Source organism: Sinohyriopsis cumingii, chromosome 19, assembly GCF_028554795.1.
Source record: "Sinohyriopsis cumingii isolate HCF-2022 chromosome 19, ASM2855479v2, whole genome shotgun sequence".
Classification (NCBI taxonomy): Eukaryota; Metazoa; Mollusca; class Bivalvia; order Unionida; family Unionidae; genus Sinohyriopsis; species Sinohyriopsis cumingii.
The window spans coordinates 36,246,917-36,271,486 of NC_142979.1; the positions used below are offsets into that span (position 1 = coordinate 36,246,917).

A 24,570-nucleotide genomic window follows, 5' to 3' on the forward strand; every position below is an offset into this window, starting at 1 on the left:
ACCAACCCTAGTTCTGCTAAAAATACTAAGGTAAGTATTTAGCTTTTTGTAAAGATTTTCCAGCTTTGGTCGATCCCAGTAAAAGTCTGGCGTGTCCAGCAGGTCAGAACGCAGGTTCATATAGTGTCTGAAAAACAAAATTCTCACAGAATAGGTCTTGATGGAGACAGTTAACCTTCAATATCAGAAAATAGGTTAAATCTGTTGAGACTATGGCAGGCTGGAACAGGCCAACTCACTAAATGCATCTCTAATTAAATTTTGTTTCAACTCCTGATCATTGATTGACTGATGTTTGAGGAAACATCAGCTCATGAAAAGTGACAGTGTACTATGGCAATTAGAATCAAATACCATACATACTCGCTTAAAGTCGAGTCCAAATACAAAAACACAATCCCTGATCTGCTTGTAAATAATGTACGGAGACATAATGTTAATAATAATGACGACTAATCTACTGGCACATGATGTTAATAATAATGACGACTAATCTACTGGCATATAATGTTATATGCATTGGATGGTAGCATCAACTTCAGTTGGGTGACTAGATTTGTACAATTTGGAAGACTAGATGATGGCTTACGATACTTTAAAGGGGGTGGGTTTATAGAATAAAGAGAATCAGTCCAAGAACAGAACCCCATGGAATGTCAAAATTAAGATTGTAATAAATGGACTGGAATGTTTTCCATTTATGGACACAATTTGTGTGCTTTCAGTTTAGTCTCAATGAAACCATAGTAAGGCTGAATCAGGAATACCAAATGCATGCTGAAAATGGTAAAGTTAAACATCATGGTCATGTCTGTAAAATGATGCAGATAAGTGTATGGTTTATATTTTTTGTTTTACTAATTACTTCTAACAAACTGCATATTTACAGATCTGCTGGAACATTATGCATGGGGATCAGGGTCTGTGCAGTTTGCAACTGGACTCAAGTATATAAGCCAGAATAATTGGTACCTTGTCTATGTATCAATAATAATTCTACTGCAATCCAACAGCAGTCATTAATTTAGTTCTAATGATAGAAAGTAATCTTAAAGATCAAAAAGGATTCCTTTTTGTAAAGCCTGCCTTTTATTGATCCAGAAAGTAAGAAAAATTTACACTGATCCTAGAACAAGTGACCACAGTGTGTATGATATCACTCATCTGGTTATTGGCATGGTTCCCACGGTTTTCTAAAGATAAATTTCCAGGTCTTTTCCAGGGTTTTTGCCGGTTAGAAATTACTTTTTTTAAGGTTCACATATGACCATTACTGAATGGAATTAAAGACAATTTTAAATTACAAAACATGCATTTTCTAAATCTATTGATGTTTCTCTTTCAAGACACTCCAAAATATCGAAGTCAGAAAAGATGATCATGTACAAAACTACAAAATGTATCACTTGATTATATTCCTATACATTAGCATGTAAATTCATTTCAATGTACAGAATAAAAATTCTAACTTTATTTTGCTGCATTATGTTGCTAAGTGAGAACAACATATTGAACATAAATTATGTTTTGTTTCCTTTCAAACATCTAATTCTAAAAAATTATATAGCAATATATATACATGCATTTCATAGAAAGTAACATTTCTATTACAGTATGAAAAAAATTAAACGCAAATAATTAGAAAGAGCTTAATCCTGAATTTATCAGTGCTTATAAAATCCAAAAACGATTTTTCAAACAACCTAATCTCCTTAAGACAATCTGGTTAAAAAACCATCATTTGAAAAACATTTTCAAAATGGTTGATTTAAATTTTCACAAAAGATCTTCAAAATTATATACTGTTGTATAAACAAGGACTGAATTTTCTGTAAAATCAACTTGTCTTCTTGTAATTCATTAAACCAGTTCCCAAATCTGTAATGATACAGGGGCTCATATCATTTTTTAATGTATACAATGCTGTCTGGCATTTCTGTGCACCTAAGGTTTCCATCTCCAATACTGAAGTAAAACGAATACCTAATTTGACCGATTGATGAAAATAAATTACTGTAATGCTTACCATTTGAAAAGAAGCAATTGTCACCACAATATTCTGTTTAAAATAATATTAATTTTGGACACACAGGATACCACCATTGTGTTTTCATGACTCGCGATATGACAGACAATTCTGTGCACAGCTTTGAAAAGATGTAATGTTTATCCATTGGGCTATAGAAATGAAATACATTACTTTGGACTGTTTCTGTCAGCAGTTCAGTTGAGTAATTTGATCAGGTTTATAGCTAGTTTTACAAAATTCAACGTAACAATGCCAATAAATGGCAAGTGATATTAAGCCAACTAAACCGATCTTGTAAATTTTTATGGGCAAAAATACAAAAGAATTTAGAAACAGACTATAGACCGGGATATTTTGTGACAATCCGCTTCTAGTGGTAAGTTGACATGTTGGGTAGCAGACGATTTTGTACATGTGGGACAACTTGCAAAATTGGAAACTTTGATTAAGACGCATAACTATTTTAAGGTATACATTTCCATCTTTTATAAAATATAGTTATTTGTATGATTCTAACAGATACATAGTAAATAGGATTTTCTGGGTTACAGGTTCAAGCACAGGAGTCTGACGTTTTATCAATAAAGTACAGCAAAATCTCTGACAACATGAAAGTCACCTTATCAGTAATATAAATGAAGACAAGGGGTGCAAGCTTGACCACAACCCTCCGCTCAATTCGACCTTTATCCCTTCAGAATCGCAAGAAGACTGAAAAACTACACATTTACATTCGAAAGACAGTGACGTACCAAGGCATAACTCTCAGACGACCATCACATGAATTCAATCTGGCAAATTAACATTTATTTTCACCACTATTTTCTCAGAAATGGCAAGTATTATAATTGTTATGTTGTTAATCTGCAGTTAAACATGATGAAACCACAGCACAGATGAAACCTGACCCAGTACTCACCATTTGCATTACTAGTCACATGACTTCAAAAATCTCAAATGAGGACATCGGAAGTCCAATATTCATGTGATATCAACAACAAACTCCTTTATAATGTTGTTGTACAGAAATTCAATTATACTAAATAAAAGTCTGATACTTTTTGTAAAAAGCAACAATCTGGCCAGTCTAATTTATCAAGAAGATATCACATGTCAATGTGGTGGTCACGTGATACAACAATACTCCAAAAGTTGTTCTCAGATTACATAAATATGGAGAATTTTGTATTCTTTTGTTTTTGTATTTATATTAAAACCAATATACGACTTTCATTTAATATTTTTTTATATTTTTCTCTACAACATTTGAAAAGGTGGGTTGTTAGATATGCATACAGTACTCATGCAACTAGCAATGCAAATCACAAGCACCAGGTCACATTTCATGAACAACGTATTTTTATCTTGTCTTTCTGCAGATTAAAGACAACGATTTTACTACACACGATTTCTGAGAAAAAAAGTAATTTTCATATCGATTTCATGCATGTCTCATTCAATCTAGCAATGTTTAAAAAGTTTGCTAGGCCATCCGGTAAGCAACTGCATTTTGCCACCACCATGTTGGCTTCTTGGGACGCTAGATTGGTTTTCCTACGTTCCATGTAAGGAAAGATAAGAATATCAAGCTGCCTTTGAAAATAAAAAGTCTACTAGATGAATCTAATCCACTTGGTGTTTGGATTGACTCTGCATATAAGATTATTGCAAGCAACCAAATAATCCATACTGCACCCTCCGAATATTCTGGTTAGAACTCGATAAATTTAACTCACAATCAGTTTTGTTACAACTCAATTACGAGACTGTTTCCGGCGTCAAGTGGTGGTGGAAAATTCCCGGGTTTTTCCCAACTTTCATCAATATTTACAAAATTCCAGGACTTTTCATGGATGGAAAAAAATTTATCATTTCTCCCGACTTTTTCCCGATAGCATGGGAACCATGTAGTTGAGACATGTCAGATTCTGAATAAAAATTTGCTGACATTAAGATTTCCATACAAGAGAGCTAAAGTGCTCTGTGATCAAGGTGCTAAACCCATATCCTTATTACTATGCAAAATTTTGATCATAATCAAATTCATCTGAAGTTCTGATGATTTAAGCTTACATATTAAATCTGTTCAAAATCATTAGAATTATGACCTCTAAAATTTTACAAAAATTCTGACAATCTCATTATTATGTGTAGCTCGTAAAAGATGGTTAGAAAAGAAACCTTAAGAGTAGTATAAAGCAAGTGCTGATGTACAGATGACAAGTAATGAACAAGAGACAAACACCATACCAAAACTCACTTAGCCTTTACCAAGGTGAGCTAAACAAAAAATAAAACCTGTAGCTCTTTCCTTAATCTAGGGTAGAGACATAAATATTATTGGATATACACAGATGGCACAGTGATTGGTGTTTTGAACTTATGCCAAAATGGGGGACATGTAGTGAGTCAATCCCATGTGTGTACATTCATAATAATGCATACAACATTGTTGTCCTTATGACAACATGAACATCTGGCATATTTAGTTTTGCAATTTAAAAAAATCCTACCTAGTTAACAGAAATCAAGTGAAAAGATTATTTTGCTGTTGATTCAATATTGTATGCTGTTTCCATTGGCATGCAAATGTTCAGAAAGTACTCTGAATTTCTAAAGTTATATCCATATGAGTGATATGCCATATTTTTTTCCAAACACTATTTCCTTTTTTCCCCCCATAATATGTGCTTATTATGGATTGAGAAATTCCACCTTTGGAACTAAAATTTATTGGCAGGAACTCAAGCAAGGTCTCATTCCTGCATAAGCCAGAATCTATAATTCCAAGTCTTATTAGTTGTTGATATAATTTAAATGTTTCACTGTACACTAGTTTAAGGGTAAGGAGCATAATTAATTTTATAAATAAAGGATTTTGAGTATAAAAATTCTTACCTCAATGCAAAGATTTCCCCAAGTTTTTGAAGAACCTCCCTTCTTGATATCTTCACTTTTCTGCCATCTCTCAAGTCCTCAATAAAATAAGTAACATAAATGATATTTGAGAGGCAAGGAAGACTCAAGTTTTTGTCATAATGTGTTAAAAATATAACTTCAAAACACACCTGCCAAAAGACGCACTGAACAAACAAAAAACATGATTTTTGGACTCATACCCTTTCTCCAATAGTTTTATTTTTACAAGCACTCCCATATATATAACTAACAATGAACAGTGCAAAACTAGTTTCTAACTAGCTTAAGCACTTTCCGCCCTGAGTTTGTTCAAAGGCAAAGATAAAACAGAGTTAAAAAAGTTTTACATAACTATTTCATTTGGAATAAAATCTTGAAAATGTTTGATGTTGACTAGCTGGCTTAAACTTGATGCTGATGTTGTACACTATGACATCCATCAACACAGCAAGACCACCTGTATTGGGCCCATGCATGATTTGGAGTTCAATCCCAAAAGTAACTAGCATGCTAAAACATTGTAACTAGTGTGTCCATTAAATGCCTGTCACTCTTTCAATGTATTACTGATGCAGAAAGATCATTTTCTATGTTGATAACAAATTCATTGAGAACTTTGTGAAAGTTTGAACAACTGTACCATCCGGTCCCTGAAGTACATAACGACCACTGAATCACTTTCAATCCCCCATAAAACTATTTACAGCCACAAAGACTGCATCTATAGTTGGGACTGTATTCCACTGTTTAATGGAGTTTAAAGACAAAACTTTGGTGTATTTTTAACTTAATGTCTGAGTGGTTGTCATTATGTAAGTGTGTGCAGTTAACTGTTATAATGACATTTGACAATGCAAAGTTTACCAACTATTTTCTGTTTGAAAGTGCATTAAATGATTCAAAGAAAATAGATATGACATTTTCTTGAATTCAATTTGAATGTCCACCCAAATTCTATAGGCCTATATTGGTAGATAATTTATTTTCAAATCACAGGAATCTCCTGGCCTGAAGTACTTGATAATATGGAGACTGGAACAAGAACTAGTGACAAGGCTGCTAGAATTATGTGACAATATGGAGACTGGTACAAGAACTATTAAATAGTTCTAGAATTATGTGACAAATATGGAGACTGGTACAAGAACTATTGAATAGTTCTAGAATTATGTGACAATATGGAGACTGGTACAAGAACTATTGACAAGGCTGCTAGAATTATGTGACAATATGGAGACTGGTACAGAACTATTGACAAGGCTGTTAGAATTATGTGACAATATGGAGACTGGTACAAGAACTATTGAATAGTTCTAGAATTATGTGACAATATGGAGACTGGTACAAGAACTATTGATAAGGTTGCTAGATTTGAAAAGAAATATGCCACAACAGCTGAACTAATTGTTAGGTATATCTATAATTTTTGTAATTTTTATTCAAGACTAAATTGTAGTGACTATCTATAGTTGAAATTTTGAATATGCATAGGTTCTATTTTAAGATATTAAAAATGTAAAATTACATAACATCTATAAATAGATACTTTTAAATGTGTTGACAGTTACTAAGAATACAGCTATTAGTAAATATGTTTACAAGTTTTGGGTTTTCCCCATTGGACAGGTAAGTCAGGTGGCATCTTAGAAGAATTAAATTAATTCCCAGTTGATAGGTTAAATCATGTTAATTCTTTACGATGATGGATATTTGCGATCTGCCATGTAAGGATAGTGAGGATATGCGTCTTTTAGCCTTTTCACCTGTATATAAAGCGCTCGGACTGGGCCAATTTTTTATTCTTATTTCTTGTGTTCTTGTTTAACATCAAGTCTGCAGATGTATTTTTCTGTTGTATCCAGATGTAGTTTGAGAGAGACATTCATGTGGATTATTCAATAAAAATAGATAGTGCTCTCTGGACTTTATTTTGAAACTATTGTTAACTATTCAAAGGAGTTCTGGACAATGTCATATTGACACATCAGGACTTTTGGCGGACAAGTATATTATTCGATCTGAAATTAATGTGGAACATTTCATTCTTCTGGACTTAAAAAAAAACTTTTGGGGGGATTATTTTGGATTCAGTTCATAATGCTGTAAGTTTCTTTTACATTTTCATTTTATAATATTGACAATTAAATTGTTTGTTAAGTATTACAAAATTGTTGTCTTTTCTTCTTTCTGTTGCTTAGTTTATGACCAGACAGTAACACAGTCTGGTGTGGACACGAGTCAAGCCTGGTAACCACTGACAGTAAGTCTAATAACTAAACCAGGATTCCAAAATGTTGACTGCTAACAAAGTCTAATACCTAAACCACCACAACAATGGAAATATTCATGCAATATATTATCATATTTTCATATTGTCTTCAGATATGCTTTACTAATTTCTTAAAATAGTTTGCCAAAAATATATGATGCCTTGATATTTTGAACATTGTTCTAGAGGAACTGTATTTATGGACTGATATTTTTGGACACAAATGTAGTTCTACAATTATAGAACATACTGTTTAAGGTTCATATCCTATTATGCTTGGATCATTTACACTCAGTCTTCAAAGTGGCATGCCTGCCTGAAAAATGCTGTCCACAACTTGTTCTAAAAACCATTTTTGTTGTGACAGCTTGTTTCATATGAAGCAGGCATGAAGGTTTAACATTTCTGGGTTCTGAATATTTATGTCATCAGACACTGGGTGTCTAGTTCATCTAAAAGTTTAGAAAGCAGCGTGAGACATCTAAATAGCTTTCACTACTTGACTTACCAATTCAGAATGCTATCATTACCTATCTTTCAACACATTTCTATGAAGTTTTTACTGCATACTTGATTTTCTTTCTCAATTAGTTCCAACCATTTTGAAACAAAATACATTGACTTTAAAGAAAAATGACATGCTAATGATCAAGGATAGTTCTTTTAGCATCTTAGCATATTTCATTTTTGTACATTACCATTAATCATTGTTGTGCAGGCTAATTAAAACTCTGCATAAAACTATAAAGCCTTTGAAAATTACATCTTAGCATCTGGCATTTATATCTTACACAATGTAGGAATAGGTCTATGAAGACATGTTTATTTAAATGCTTGGCTACAATACAGAAAACAAATTTAACAAAAGGCAAAAGGCAGCTATGTTACTAAACAAGGGAGGCAACCATGGGTGATTTTTCTTTCTTGTTTTTCCTATATAGTGGTCCCAGACCCATATGATGCCAATTATAACTATGTCCAATATATAAAGTAGGACTGTCATGGATCGATCTTGAGGTAAGACAATTTTGTGACGCTAGATTGGTTTTCCTACATTCCATGTAAGTGATTTCTTTTATTAATAGTTCTTCACTGATTATAACCCACTGTGTGACTTTATAAATAATAATAATAATAATAATAATAATAATAATAATGTGTGTGTGTGTGATTAGGATTTTTAACGTAGCTTTAACAATTTTTCAGTCAGATCACCACAATGTCTGCAGTGTGGCAGTATATAGTGATGTCCAGCACTGGGGCATCATGCCGCACACATGTAGCATGATATGCCACTCAGCCACATTATCCTGACACCAGGCCGACCAGTCCTAACACTAACCTCTTAATACTAAGCACCAAGCGAGGCAGCTGTTAGTACCATTTTTGGCAGGGGATCGAACATAGATCCTACTGCTTCTGAGACAGATGCTCTAACCACTAGGTCACCAGAACAGTTAATAATAATAATAATAATAATAATAATAATAATAATTTCATATTGTATACAATATACTTATATTTAATATTACTATCAATCAAAATGTATCCCAGTAGGAACTGACCTCACTGTGACCAGCATTATACAAAAATTTGTATATAGAAAGGAAAATACAGGTCTTAAGATTAACTCCTTAATATAACAAGATTTGGGTTCATGAGAAAACAATACCTCTGTTACTGGTTCAATGGAATCGACAAATTGCTCCAGATTGGCTTCCCACAAAGAAAGTCTCACTAAAATATAAATATGAATAAAATCATTTGAGGTGCACAGTATTAAAGGCATATCGAGTTTTTTTCCAGTGGTTTGTACTATGGTACTTTTTAATTGTGCTGATACTTCTGTAATTTCCATCAGCACCAGATAGGCTATACATGGCGGCCAGTACAAATGGTGGAGGAAGAACCCAGGAAAACACCCGGAAAGAACCACCGACCCACAAAAAGCTACTGGCAAGCTTTCTCACATACTCACACTGGCCGAACCTGAGACTTAAACCAACCCAGACAGAGGTGAGATGACAATGATCCATAACGGTGAGTGCTTTAGACCACTCGGTGCCCCCCCCCCCAATCTGCAGAAAATGAACAGATGTTGCAGAGTAGTCCTATTATGAAGTTAATGATATTAAAGCATGTCTTCATTTTAAATAACAAAATAATCCCCAAAATATAAATGTATTACAAAAGAATTATATTTGTCACAACTTAGTTTCAGATGTTACTTATATAATTTTATTTATGAATCTTAAATCCATGTTTGATATCTGTCATATATCAACATAGTGGTTAAAAACGATGTTGTTAAAGATAACCAGACCAAATTCAACTTTTTGAAACATTTCAGATTTAAAGAAGAAAACAAATATAACTACTTCTATATTTGAGTTATTTACTTGCATATTTTAGGACAGACATTCCTTTGTAGGACTCGTAATCATACTAAGAAAAACAGAACAATGGTTGTTGTCTGTTTGAATATTACATAATTTCTCTATTTCACTATATATTTTCTAGCTTGGTGAGTCAGTGTGTTTTGTGTTTACTAGTACTTTCTGACGATATCTTGCTTGGGTGCTGGCATCCCACTTAATCTTTCCCAGCTTTTTTTTAATCAATATCATTACTAGCAAACTGTATTCCTCATTGTCAATATTTCCTATTTTTATCAACAAGCTCTCTAACGTCAGTACCATGCCTTCTGCAAGGTGTCAGTATAGTGCAGGCTTAATCATCCCAAATTACTTAGTTTTACATGACAACAATTAAAAAACACAAAACAAACTCATCTACTGACCACTTAATAGGGTGGGGTGGGGGATATGATGTTGTTTTATTTCTAGCCAAGATATTTTATTTTAATTTTTTTCCAGATTTTTTTTCCTAATAATGATGAAATAATATGGTGTTCTTTTGCTATAAATAAGAGAATGACATTTGTTTCTGTTTTTTTTTACCACCAGAAATTTGTTTAATAATTATAAAAAATTAATTAAGTCCCAGGTCCATCCTGCACCTGAAAAATGTATTCTTAGTCCCTAATAAAACTGTAATCTTAGTCCCTAATAAAACTGTATTATTAGTCCTTAATAAAACTGTATTCTTAGTCCCTAATAAAATTGCAGTATACCATGAAACATATTTTGGTCTGTTAAGAAATACCGTGTTATACTACGGTATAGGATAGTGGTACCCAACTCTAATGACAGACAGTATACCTATATGGTGCACATGACATAAAAAGCTTAGACTCTGATCTAATGGCACATTACACAATGGTAGATCTGGGTTATCATCACAAGCCATCATTTACCACCTCTAACATCCTGTGCAAAGACTTCCTCATTGTTCATTCATATGCATAAACAAAAATATACATCATCAGAAGCAAAAAGTAACAATCTCCTACACAGCAATGAAAGTGTCTGTCTTATCCAATGAAAAGTAATTAAGCACGAAGAGAAACCCTGACTGGCTCATTCAGACAGCATGAAACACAAAACAATGTTGAGAAAAACTTAATGCCAAACATGTTGATGCATATTCCTGAGAAGCAAGAAAATCTCTGCACAGGCAGCCACCGCATATATATAATATAATGGCTTGTGATCGTGATATGGGTCTATACTATAGCATATTCAACTTTGTGTGTGTGTGTTGAGATTTGGAGTTTTAACGTAGCTTTAAAACATTTTCAGTCATACCGCTATGATGTCTGCAGTGTGGCAGTTTATAGTGACGTCTAGCACTGGGGTGTCATTTCTCTCCTTTATATAAATTTTATCCCTTTAATGTTTTTCACGGATGAAAAAAGGAGGGGTTTATACTTTAAAGGTAGGAAGGGGGTCTTAATGTCTTCAAAGATATTAGAATTTTAGACATTTTATTTTAGTAGTTCTTTGGATTTTAAAGTTCACAGCAACAAATCCAGAAAAATTTATGCACTCCATAAAAAAAACCCCCTGATTTTATCGTAACACAAGCGTCTGACCAAAATAAGTTTTTCCATATTTTATACAATTTCATAACTATTGGGTTAGCTAATTTAAGTACCTGCTTGAGAGAGAGCATCTGAAAATGTATATTTTTCCAGAATCTGAGAAGTCTCATCATCATCATCAGGTAGAACTTCTTCCGTCCCTGCATCATTTCTCTCCCTAATATAAATTTTATCCCCTACCAGCCCTGTAGACCTGAAATGAATCCAATCATACACAGGTTGTACAGATCACCAATTCTTTACTTCATGTTCTAATCAATGATAGCTGCGGCTATCACCACTGCACAAATGTGATAAACCATGTCAAGTAATTTTCTGACACAGGTGAGACAACAAAATCAAATTATATTAATCTGATGTAATCCATTCTGTTAAAATATACCTGATTGTCTGTCTAATTTTGTCACAATAAATAACTGACATACTGGCATTGTAAAACAATTCTCTACAATCATGCACCATAGTCATGATAAAGGAATTTTTTGGGCAAATTATGTTTCTCCAAAAATATTTAATAGACCATATGAAAATTATGAATGTAGTCCTGACTACTTCCAAATCCAGCACTAACTGAAAACACCATCTTTCCACCTCTATGTCACATAGACAAAAGAAAGTAATGCTTAGCAATTAATTTCACCTGTTCCTTCAGGTGGCCTCCCATGTCCTGTTTGTTATCAGTTTAAGCTTAGGTAAAACCTATAAAAGTATGCTGGAATTTGCAGAGAGTGATGGGAGGGATTAATAGTAATGTGAATAGATATCTTTTTGTGAAGAATCATTATTTACAAATAAATTTAATTTCTCCACTAAATACGTCACCCAATCACATTAACATCAGGAGAACAGGTAAAGAGAAGGAAGAAATGTCTGAGCCCCCATCCTCTACCCACACATGATGACTGCTCTATTGGAAGGATGAACTTCAAATGTTATGATGTTTGAATAACCAAAGAGTATGTGTTAATACACCTGCAATGGTGATCCCTGTGGGATCCTACACCTGCTTATTGCCTCATACGCAAAAGCTTCTCCAGGCAAATCCAGAGAAAGCTTCAAGGTCATGTCTGGGACTTTGGTTGTACTGTCAAGAATTGTGTTTGGTAACTGTGGTCCATCAAGATTCAGCTCCCCTTTCTGAGGCTATGTCATGAAAAACAACAGCTGGAGAAGGCAGAGTGAATGAGACACCCAACTGACTCTTCTATGAAAAGAATTGGGATATTACATTTAAAGTTTCTGGAATTGCCTGTATTTCAAAAAACCGATATCTTCAGAGTCATACCCGAGACTGAGATATCAGAGCACAAAATAATCACTTTTAGCCAAATGGCCAGTGCTTGTGAGGTTATGTCTTGCTTTCCTGTTCTAACCTTTAAGAACAGCTTTGACAGTTACCATATATATTCTCCATGTATCTGGGGATGTACTTGCCATGCAGTACCACACAGTAAGATGTCACAAAAGCAATGCCCATGTAAGTGAAAAAAATTCACAAAATTATTCTTTAAAATAAAAATCCTTCATGAATGTAGGTCAACAAAAGTGGAGAGGTTTGGATAATGAAATCCAGAGACCATCTGACTTGGTTTGGATGACCTGTTGTTTTATGAGAATGGTTAGTCCAAATCTGATGAAAAGGGAGTAGTCTGGTGAATCTGGTGAATCACCAGTGGGGGGGTGTAATGGTGTATCACTGATTATTGATGGAAGGCCTTGGGTAGGGGAAACTTTGTTCCTCTCTCTCCTCTCCCTGTTTGGCTGCAAAACTAGAAGCACGTAACCTATCATTGCCAAGAACCATCACTGAAAATTTTCAAGCAAAATTCCCTATTCTCCTGCATGTTCCCTAACAGGGTTGTATCAAGAGTGTAGATTGCACTGAATGTTAAAGGGTTACTCTTGTGCCTCTTGTTTTCTCTCCTCCTCAATTTGATGCCCTAACAGAAGCGGAGAATTGAAGGGGAGGGAAAGCATAATTAAACCACAATGATCATTGGCGGCCTTTTCTGCTAGATGAAAAAACTGCCAGATGCATGTAGTCAAGTAGGGAGGAAGTTGACACAATGTTCCTGAGTAACTGTGACAAGACGTTAAAGATTTGTTTGTACTCTATATCAACATCTAGAAAAGGTACATGTGGAGACAATATCTAATGGACATTATGTTTAGTTAAACAAGCTTGTTTCTCCAGCCCTTTAGCAGCTTTTGAAAATGCTGGACCAAGTATTTCATACCAAAGTACATGCACGTGTAACTGTTTCTATAGATATGTCTCGTGTCTATCCTTTACAACTTTTAATCATGCCCACACTTCTTTCACTTTGTTGTCATCTCTGTAATGAAGAGGAACAAACAAGTGCATATACCAAAAACATATATGTATACAACTGAAATAAAACAACATTTTGACTTACTGTATCATGGTAAAAGAAATGTGGATGATTAAATTAAACTAGATTGTCTGGAGGACATCCTGGCATACTGCAGCGAAAGTAAACACTAATACATCCAGGTATAACGGTGGTCACCTAGCAGGTAGGAAATGGAGTTAGCCTGTAAGAGATGCTTCCCTTTGAGCATATAAAATATACCAGTAGACAGAAATATCCTTTCGCCTTTCTGGAAGAGCTGGATTTTGGAGGCAGCAGAAAGCCATCCTAAGGTAGTGTGATGAGATAATTATTGAAACCTGTTTTATGTCACCTATTCCAGCCTGGAAAACACCTATGCCGCCTGCTTTCTCACCTCCTCAATTTGGCCCCAAACCAGAGGAGGAACCAGTGGGTAGAGACAGCAGGTTTGCTGCATGGTGAGGTTTAGGAAAAGACCATCACAGCAGAGCATCTCTTCTTATCAAGGCAAGGTTGCAAGAGGCCAGTAGAGCATTCACCACTGTGTGTGAGCATCAATATCGACAGCACTGACATTATGGCATACTGATTCCCAGTGTTACTTAAAACCTTTTAGGCTGGGCAAATAAATGCATGATCAACACTTGCCTGTCCACTATTTAACAGAGTGTAGCAGACATGTTGACAGCAGTAATATCCTTCTCTTGGCAAGGCACATCCAAATTATAAACATTGGTATGTGATAAAGTTGCGGGAAACTGACTCTGCAAAATGATGGCCCCCAAATTAATGGGATCTCATATTTTAGCTGTGAGTCACTACATAATTTCTGTAATCTCAGATTCAATTGTTTCCATGGTTGGATTGGAATGTTCTGGAAAGTCCATGTCACCCCCTCATCAACCAGGATTATTGGACCTTCTTATATGTACTGTATCCTGGGGAATAGTCATCTGTGTGGCAGTCATGATGTTGAGTCATCACCATGTGTGAAAAAAAGGCTCTACCTATCAGATGTGCTGGTGGGGGAAGCAAAGTTATGTCCAGCATGGAAAGAGTTGTTTGACTAGGGAATGCTGGTACAATGCAGCTAGTTGGACTGGGCCTGATGGCTCCGAAAGAGATGTTGGTTTGCCATGTACTGGCATAATGGATGTGACTGGTCTGGATGGATGGCTAGCCTGTCAGCCAGCAAAGGTGGTCTGCTGGGCACAGGACATCATTCCTTTAGGAATGATTGAGCGACGAGCTGTTTGCCAATCTGAGATAACAGATTAATAACCACTGAAACTGTATACTGATAACCCAGAACTGTGGGTTAGAAGACAGAATGATGTCTGGTAAATAATATATAACTTTAGGACCTAGCTGGCAGGCAAAGTCCGAAGGTAATCCTGCATGCCTGGCTTTAACATTTTCAAGTCCATGAATGGGTGGAGACAGGGACTTATGCTCAGTGGGTTACCAAACTGAATTAAAAAAATTCCTAGTTTTGTCCAACATGCATATCAGCATTCTCGATTACAGAACTGGCTATGGAATGTATATAATACATGATTCCAATGTAGCTTGAGTGACACTTCTTGGCATAGCTGTAAGTGGATTTTAAGAGATTATCACCATAGTTCTGTTTTTAGGTATCTTCATTGATGGTGTGGGCAGCATTTGGACATTCTCCATAAACTGTTAAGCAATTCAGAATTCAGATGAATGCATACTTTATGTCCAGAAGACTTGGTGTATGGCATTTTTTAAAATGGTTCTTCAATTTCATTTTCAAGGCAATGGACCAAGCGTCTTTTGCCCCAAATGCCACATGCTACATGGATGTGAGGAAGAACATTTTGTGCAGACAAGGCATGTCCAGTGGTTGTCCTATAAGACTTAAAGTGTACAGACAAGGCATGTCCTGTGGTTGTCCTATAAGACTTAAAGTGTACAGACAAGGCATGTCTTGTGGTTGTCCCATAAAACTTAAAGTGTGCAGACAAGGCATGTCTTGTGGTTGTCCTATAAGACTTACAGTGTGCAGACAAGGCATGTCTTGTGGTTGTCCTATAAGACTTAAAGAATCTGCACATCTTGCACTTGATTGAAATTTCTGTAAAGAAAGAGTGAAGTAAAAACAAACAAATCCCCAAATTGTTGAAATAGACAAACTTGCATTGCTGAGATGACCTTAGAAGTGTATAATTAAAAATAAAAATTTGCAGTGCAAAAAAAATTATTCTTGTGTCACAGATCAATACCACATAAGCAATAATGACGAAGAAAAATGAATACATAGATTCAAACAAATAAATTCACTGGGAAAAATGCAAATGTTGTATACACCATGTATATTAACTTTCTGACTTCACTATGCCACTGAATCCTGGATGGTCAAAACAGACTGTAAATTGCAAATGATTCTTCTGACACACTATCCACAGCTGTATGTAAAAGAATGAAACTGGTAACATCCAGGATAGAGGTAACTGCCTCAGCATAACATGGGGAGTTAATCTGCATGAGTTACTTCCCTTTGTCTATCTGCTATATAGATGGAAAGGTGTTAATTCATCTTTCTGAGTTGTTACCTAATCTTAATGTGATCAGGTATTGTATTTGACAGAGAAATCCTCAACATGCGGGCCCATTCAAAATAAAAAATTTTGTAGCTTGCAATAAAAAGTTAAATGAAACACAAAATTTTAAAAGATAGCAATCAATTTAAGGTACTAGTGCCTGTTAAAGATATGTTATTCGTTTTGTACAAATTTAACAAAAGTTAGACTTAAGACAAGGGCAATTTTGAGTTTGAGCAAGCATTCTTTCTGTAGAGTTTTTGTGAATATGTGTCCTAAATAATAAGTCTATACACTCATCTTTGAATGACCCTATGGGATCTGGGATGCATACTAGGCCTGATCTGTCTTCCTGCACACTGTAAAAGGCAACTAATAAAGGTAACCTCTTTGCCTTGGAATGCATCCCATTGTTATGTTTTAACTGATTGAACATTTTGAATGAGTGATGAGTACGTGGGAAGACTCTGACCTCGAATTTTAAAGCTTTACCTTTCTATGTTGCCTTTGATCCTTGTTTTCTATGCCTATTTTCAGACTTTTGCCTTTTTCCTTGTTTTCTATGCCTAGTTTCAGAGCTTTGCCTTTATCCTTGTATTTTATGCCTAGTTCTGGAGTTTTGCCTTTATCCTTGTTTTCTATGCCTATTTTGGGAGATCTGCCTTTATGCTTGTATTTTATGCCTAGTTTTGGTGTTTTCCCTTGATCCTTGTTTTCTATGCCTATTTTCAGAGTTTTGCCTTTTTCCTTGTTTTCTATGCCTAGTTTCAGAGCTTTGCCTTTATCATTGTCTTCTATGCCTATTTTGGAAGTTCTGCCTTTATCTTTATATTTTATGCCTAGTTTTGGAGTTCTGCCTTTATCCTTGTATTTTATGTCTAGTTTTTGAGTTTTGCCTTTATCCTTGTTTTCTGTACCTACTTTGGGAGTTCTGCCTTTAACTTATGCCTATTTTCAGAGTTTTGCCTTTATCCTTTCATTTTTCCTATTTTCAGCGTTTTGACTTTATCCTTGTTATCTATGCCTATTTTTGGAGTCTGGAGGTTTGCTTTCATCCTTGTATTTTATGCCTATTTTTGGAGTTTTTCCTTCACCATTGTATTTTATGCCTATTTTTGGAGTTTTTCCTTCACCATTTTATTTTATGCCTATTTTTGGAGTTTTGCAACATCTTTACGTTTAATCTTAAGTGTCATGATGCAAATGTTCTTTCAGTTGGAAGGGCTTTGTCTTCTGCGAGATTTTGGCATGGTCAGCATATTTTGCTACATATATTTTACTCAGGACTACATATATAACCAGGATTGAGCTGGTGTGCTGTCAAACCTTATACTTATAAACATATATACTCATTTATAAGTCATCCCTCCCTCCCCCCAGCATTTTAGAGTACATAAAGTCAATTTCTCTTTGATCTTCCTATTAAGTCAAGGTGTAATTTGCAAAATCAGATCTGTCGGAATGGGTGACTTGTGGTCAGTGAGTCAGAGTTGCATTTTGGAAAAACAAACAAGCCAAATTGGATAGATAATTATATAGATAGAGAGGAAAAATAAAAACTAAACCAGCTTAAAATACAATTATATTTTTAAGTAACATATGGCACAAAAAAATTGACAGCATACAATTTGTCAATCTTTGTGTAATAAAATCAATTAAAATCAGTCATGCTTTACATTTTCAACCCATTTCAAAGATAAATTCATGAATTCAATTACAGCAGTAAATCAACCTCTGAGTCAACAATACTTTAAAACAGCAGTGGACAGTGACTATGTCCACTAACTCAATATATAGCAGGATGACTCTTTACATTTGTAATAGCTAAATTGGTTGCTTTTACTAAATTGCCATCTGAAATACTTAAATGCCTTTGGCGATTATGCTAGCACAAATATAGGCAAGAAGACAAGCTAGCCTAGGCGACCAAGATAAATTGGCTTGAATATACTTACGTAGAATATACTACCTCCATAGATTCATTCTCTTGCATAACTAATTGTGAGCTGTAGGGATTTATTGTGAACCTCTTGGCAAATCTGAGAATCTCTCTCCTCTGAAATATAAAGAAACAACAATCAGCCCTCAAAGTTAGTCATATCAGTGGAGCAGCAGAGGGGGCGAATCCGACATTTTGTCCAATCGTTATTTTGCTTAATTATTACTTTCTGCACTCAGCGGATCCGGTGTAGTCAGCGCCTGGTAAAAAAAAAACGACGACGTCGTTGGGGGATCGTCGCGTCGTCATTTGGTTTAATTAACACCTTCTGCGCGTCGATCCCCAGCGTCGTCAGCGTCCGGTAAGCACATCGACGACCGCGTCGATGTCATCGCCCCCCTCTGCTGCTAAGGAGTTATTTACAATGAAAATTAGTTACAACTAACCGAATATTTGGTCAAGTCCGATACGATATCGTGTCCGAGGATCATGTAAATTTATCGTTACGAATCCATGTGGGGTCGACTGAGCACGACTAAAAAAGTTTCGAAAACCATTAAAGTCCATGTCACCGCCGCACCATGTCTGCCAAATATTTCGTAGCGTGTGTGTATCAACGCCGTTGAATACAGCAAGAATATTACAGTTGTCTCTAATTACTTTTGGAATCTGAGTGTATCGTTGAGTGACATATATCACGTCAGTGTTTTTATGCCTGCCTCTGGAAAATATCCTAGCTGGGTTTTTTTGATTGTCTAACATAACATCATCGTACACGACTAGATTGTTAACATCGCCATCAATATCATCGATACCTGGTGCATCATTGATATCTGTAATAAACTCGATGACATTTTTTTTAGCGATCGCTGATGCATTCTCGTTGAAATCTTTCAACACCTCGTAGCATCGTTGATCATCTACGCTAGGAGCAACCAAATACAACTTATCCCACTTCATCCATCTCATTATTAAATTGAGTAACAATTGCGTCTTGCCGGATCCAGATGGTCCGATGATAATCATCCGGATCGAGTTTGGTAACGCTGCAACATGCTTAACTGGTTCTCTTGTTTTAGTCGCCGAAAAATCAATTATATTCATGTCTCTATACATAAATTATGGATCTATATTGTGTAAAGTGTAGAGTGCGTACTGGCACAAATGATATGACAACCGTTACAACAAGAAATAATAGATCGGCGCTTACTGGTAAGTGTGTACAATGCGGTACAAAGAAATTTAGATTTATTTCTATTAAACCCGGGGATGTTTTAAAAAAAAGCGAGGAGGTGACATCGCAGCCAAATTGGCAAAACTCCCCGGAACACCGTGGGCAAAGTATCCAGGAGAAAAACACCTCCCAGGATATAACTACTGTGGCCCCGGAACACGATTAGATATTAGACTCGATGATCAAAATCAGCCCAAACCCGGTGAGTATCCAATAAACGCTATTGATAAGGCGTGTCATGCTCATGATGTTGCTTACAAAAGTAGCGATCTGCAACAGCGTGATATCGCGGATGTAAAATTAATTCACGCATTAAATGCTATTCCTGATAAATCCGTCAAAGAAAAATTGGCCTCATGGTTGGTAAAATCGGCTATGAAAGGTAAATTAATGATTGGAAGCGGAGCTTCTGGAGCTGGTAATTGAAAACGATAGCGTTTATAATAACAACATGGAATCCATCTATTATTCTCCGAGAGGATACTGGAAGGGGAAGGCCGCAATTGGTAAGCTTGCAAGCGCTGCAAAGGTAACAAAGACCACTGCGGTTAATTGGTTATCCAAACAGGCTATATGGCAAATCTATCTACCACCGCCTAAACAAATCAACTTCTCGCGCTTTGATGTCAGCGTACCTAATGAGGTTCATCAGGCTGATATACTATTTTTGCCGCATGACAACGGTTACAAATACGCGCTAACCGTAGTTGATGTTGCGAGTCGATACAAACAAGCGGAGCCGTTAAAAACAAAGTCAGCAACTGAAGTAGCCGCTGCGTTTGAAAGAATTTATCGAAGAGGTCCTCTGCGCTGGCCAAATCTATTACAAGTTGATCCTGGTAGTGAATTTCGCGGCGCTGTTTTATCAACGCTGAAACATCATAGCGTCGCGGTACGACGAGGTCATACTGCGCTACATCGTGATCAGGCAATTGTTGAACGATTCAATCGGACTCTCGCTGAACGGTTATTTGGATATCAATACGCGAAGGAATTCATCCAAGAAAAACGATCTCGTGAATGGGTTAAAAGGTTGCCAGGTGTAATTGCAGCGTTAAATAACGAGATTACCCGAGCAATCAACATGAAGCCCAGCGACGCGATTAAATACGAGTATATACCCGGAAAATCAAAAATAAATAGCGTTTCCAAGCCGATTCTCGGCAATGTCACCGTGAGATATCTATATGAACCAGGAGAGCTTGAAGGCGGTAAAAAAAGAGCTACTGATCCTATTTGGAGTGTTACCACACATAACATATCAACGATAACACGATCAACTGGTAGACCACCGATCTACAGACTGGATTCAACTGCTCCTCAGCGCGGATTTACACGCGAGCAACTACAAGTGATACCTGACGATACTCAATTACCCCCGCGTGGTCTTAACTAGCGCCGTTGCGTCTATTACACTCAAGACATGTCAACCTCACATTGTTTTTAACATGACCGAGACTGTTATCGATTCTGTCCACGGTAAATTGGCGAGCGTCTTTATCCGAATAACGCCAGCGCATTACACAATTACAACTCGCGCAGTGATTATTCTGTTGTTGTCGTAGCGAGATTATTAATTCGGCATCAATATCAAAACGCCGCTGTTTTTTTTTATCCTGTTGGCGGTAACCCGAGAGTTTTCTATCAATGACGCTTGCATCGATAATGTCGTTGTCGTCACTGACCTTGTCAGCGACTCCGTCACTGACTTCGTCAACAACAATTCTTCGAAGCTGATTTATTCTCCGTACTCGGGACACTGCAAGATAGACTAGATTCGACCATTCGATGCGATTATCAACCATCCAAACAATTGTGTCCGTGATGGTTAGTCCCTGCGAGGAATGTATTGTTGTTGCGTATCCTAGCGTCCACGGGGATTTATCAGCACGTAGCGCATCCTCGACGACACCGATATCAACGAGCACGATATCATTCAGCACGAGAATTTGTTTTTTTGTCCCCGACGCTGTCCGGCCTGGAATTTCAACTTCAATGTTCTGCCGCCGTGTGTCCGCGGGTCTATAACACAACGGCACTGGACGCGTTGGAAACTTTTCCTTATGCAACGCAAACAACTTCCGCTGAAGTGTGTCTCTGACTATCTTTCTGCTCGCTACAATCAAATCGTTTGGTCTCCATGTTTCCCAGAATTCATTTAACGGCGTTTCCGGAATCACCTCGCGGATTATTTCACATTGAACTCTATCCGGCTGTAATCTGATTAGTTTTTTAACCTCGCGCAGTTGTTCATCAAGTGCTCGGTAATCAGTATCGGTTTCTTCATAATAGTCCACAATACCCTTTAACCAATCATGTGGACCCTCGCCGACAAATGGTGGCGGTTGGCCATGGTCCCCACACATGATTACCGCTGTATTCGCGCGCAGCAACCACTCAAGAAACATTTGTAAAGTATCTAACGAAACAGTACATATTTCGTCCCAGATGATAATGTCGGGAATAAATTTTTCACCCATTCGATCAGGAGTCCACTCACCGCCGCTGTATCGAAAAAAGCTGTGATAAGTAACGGCGTCAACATTTCGTTGTTTTATCTCTCGCGCTAGTCTATGGGTCGGTGTAAGCACGATTATACTTGCCCGCGTTCGAAATAATTCAATTGCCCGAGTCGTCTTTCCCGACCCGCCACAGCCGCTTAAATAAACTGTTTTGTGTCTACAAATTGGATCAGAACACGGTGGTGCATTAGACCATTCTGACAATTTATCACCGCGTAAGTAGTTGTTCTCAACGGTGACATCTGCTGACGGGGAATAATCGCGTCGTATTTCATTTTTAATTCTCCATGTACCCCAACTCTCGTCCGGACTAGTAAACTCGGCTACGTTTTCCTTATACGCTACGTCAACATAAAACGAATCAACGGCTACTCTAACCGCGGTATCGGGGAATCTATTTATCATCGAGAATAAATTGATAGCGGCATAACCCAGCATAGACGCCCTCAAATGTGGATACGCCGGGCTGTCTCCGTCGCTGTAGATAACAACTGTACCCAACCTCGTTCCATTGGACAAGAAAGCTGTTTTGCAGTTCACGTATCTATTTTTTGCCACTGCGTCCTTGATTACGAAATCATATTCTGCGTCATCTATAATCAGCCGTGAGCAATATCGTTTGTAGTCGTGGTTTTTTCCACCTTGTGTGAACTTACCAATTATTCTTCTACCGAGATCTTTTGCCTCGCGGTTTCGTTGGTTGAATATCCTCCTGGACCATTCGATGATATATTCCTCGTCGGCATCGATGTGTGCTCTGGACTCGTCAATTATGCTATCTAGACGCTCCGGTTCTGGTAACCAGACTTCAGTCTGCGCCCGGTATGATATAATTGCGTCACTGACAATCAACGAAACTAGCATGCTACAATCAATCATATACCGTAGCAGCGCTATTGGCAGCCACTTCTTTTCAGCCATGTGTCTACCGATCCAAATATAGCAACAGTGATGGAGTCCTGCCGTGAATTCAAATGATACTATGCGAGCGAATCCCGTTAAATCAAAATCAGGCAGTGGTCCATTAATAGCAACACGAGTCATTTCATGTCTGGGGTGTCCAAATCGTTTGAAATACTCAGCTGCGGATCCATACCCGAGAAAACTCGCTGGATAACAGGCAACCATATCAACCGAGATCATAGCGTCGCGGTTGTATTCAGTGTTCCATAGTCCACCGTGATAGTATTCCAAACAACTGGATTGTATATCCGGCAGAAATTCCTTGCGCGTTGGTCTCCACGCATTTTTCCTTGCTGCAACATGAGCTACAACCGATGGAATCGTAAAACAATTTGTTAGCAGTTGTTCATCATGCTCTTCAAATTCCATGGCGGTTTTTTTCATCCTGTTGTGAAATGCTTCAGTACGATATAATTCGCCGTTTGGTCTTACAAACTGATCAAAGGTATCCGCATCGTTTTCAGCGCTGCGAAGTAACCACACTGATACAGGGTCGTTTTTACACAAACAAGCAATAGCATCAAATAGTTTCCTCTCCGCGAGAAAACCATCCCGGGAGAATTGTTCTCCCAGGAATTCTTCGGGGATATACTTTACTGTTCTATCCCGTGGAAATATTGTGATCGCGGGCGTCCATGTGTGTTCGTTATGATCAATAATTTTGATTGGGGCCCCATTTGATTTGTACTTTGATTCGTATAATACTTCACCGGTTATCGTTGTAACGGTTATTGGAAATCTCAACGATGTTTCTAATCTCGCTATGTCGCTGATGGTTGCTCCACGCTCTTTTACGGTTAGTTCCCACTGGTTGATTTTGCTACGTCGTAAATCAGTCAATTTGTTTCCTCGACATGCATTTGTAAAATGTTCTATTACTCGTTCTGCTACACAATTTATCCCCGTTGACTGTTTCATTGGTTTCAGTTTTCCGATATCAGGTTTCTTATTTAACGGGTATATTCCATAAACAACTGCTGTTTCAGGATACGCTCGTTCATAGTATGGTCTGTCAATTCCGGTTAACAACCCCGGCTTGGAGTCGCGGCTGACAGTGACTGTTTTCATGTCGCTGAGAACTGGTTCAAATTTATCACGTATGATCCAATCACCTGATTCCACCCGGACAATGAATTTTACTCTGAAGAAATACCTTTTACCGTCAAGTTGTGATATTATCGTTGCTGCGCGGTTGTCGTTCATGGTAGCATCAACAACACCATCAATTCGAAATGTTGACCAACTATGAGATGCACCATCACGCTTGAATTCATTAATACAATCGCGTATTTTACTCAACAGGGCTCTATCGTTTATTAACGCTTTTGGTGTGTCCTTGAGGACTCTATCGAGATTGAATTTAATATTTTTCCGGGGCTTAATTGCTGCTAATCTCTCGAACTCATCCATATAATTAAAACAAGTATTTAAATGAAAGAATATAGTATAATGAATCACTGCAAATGGTTGATGATTGGGTCGATAACCCCGTGCAATAAATCATGTAGAGGTGAATTCTGCGGGTATCATTTACAAAGCGTTCGTAATGGTTCTCTTGGTCCCCTCCCGTGCTTGGTTTGCCACGTCGGTGTAAGAGGAAAATCGCAGTTGTGTATTAATTGTGGCGGAAAGCGATACAGGGAACTAAAACGCTATTATGACAAGCGAATTAAAAACAACGTCATTGACCCCACCGCTGACTCCATCATCAAAAACCCCCAAGACTACGTTGAAAGATTCATAATTAAACCAAATAATAAATTAGACAAAT

At 37.0% G+C, this 24,570-nt stretch overlaps 1 protein-coding gene across 5 annotated transcripts in view; it reads right to left on the bottom strand.

The window, feature by feature from the left end:
- LOC149775445 (required for meiotic nuclear division protein 1 homolog) overlaps positions 1 to 24,570 on the bottom strand; it is a 69,729-nt gene that overhangs the window by 13,390 nt on the left and 31,769 nt on the right. For all 5 annotated transcript variants that reach the window (XM_089944134.1, XM_089944136.1, XM_089944135.1 and 2 more), the window contains exons 6-10: positions 18,097 to 18,197; positions 11,274 to 11,413; positions 8,890 to 8,954; positions 4,928 to 5,004; positions 7 to 127 (exon numbers count right to left, since the gene is read on the bottom strand). In XM_089944134.1, coding sequence (XP_089800260.1) covers positions 7 to 127; positions 4,928 to 5,004; positions 8,890 to 8,954; positions 11,274 to 11,413; positions 18,097 to 18,197 — 504 coding nt within the window. The remainder of the gene's footprint in view (positions 1 to 6; positions 128 to 4,927; positions 5,005 to 8,889; positions 8,955 to 11,273; positions 11,414 to 18,096; positions 18,198 to 24,570) is intronic.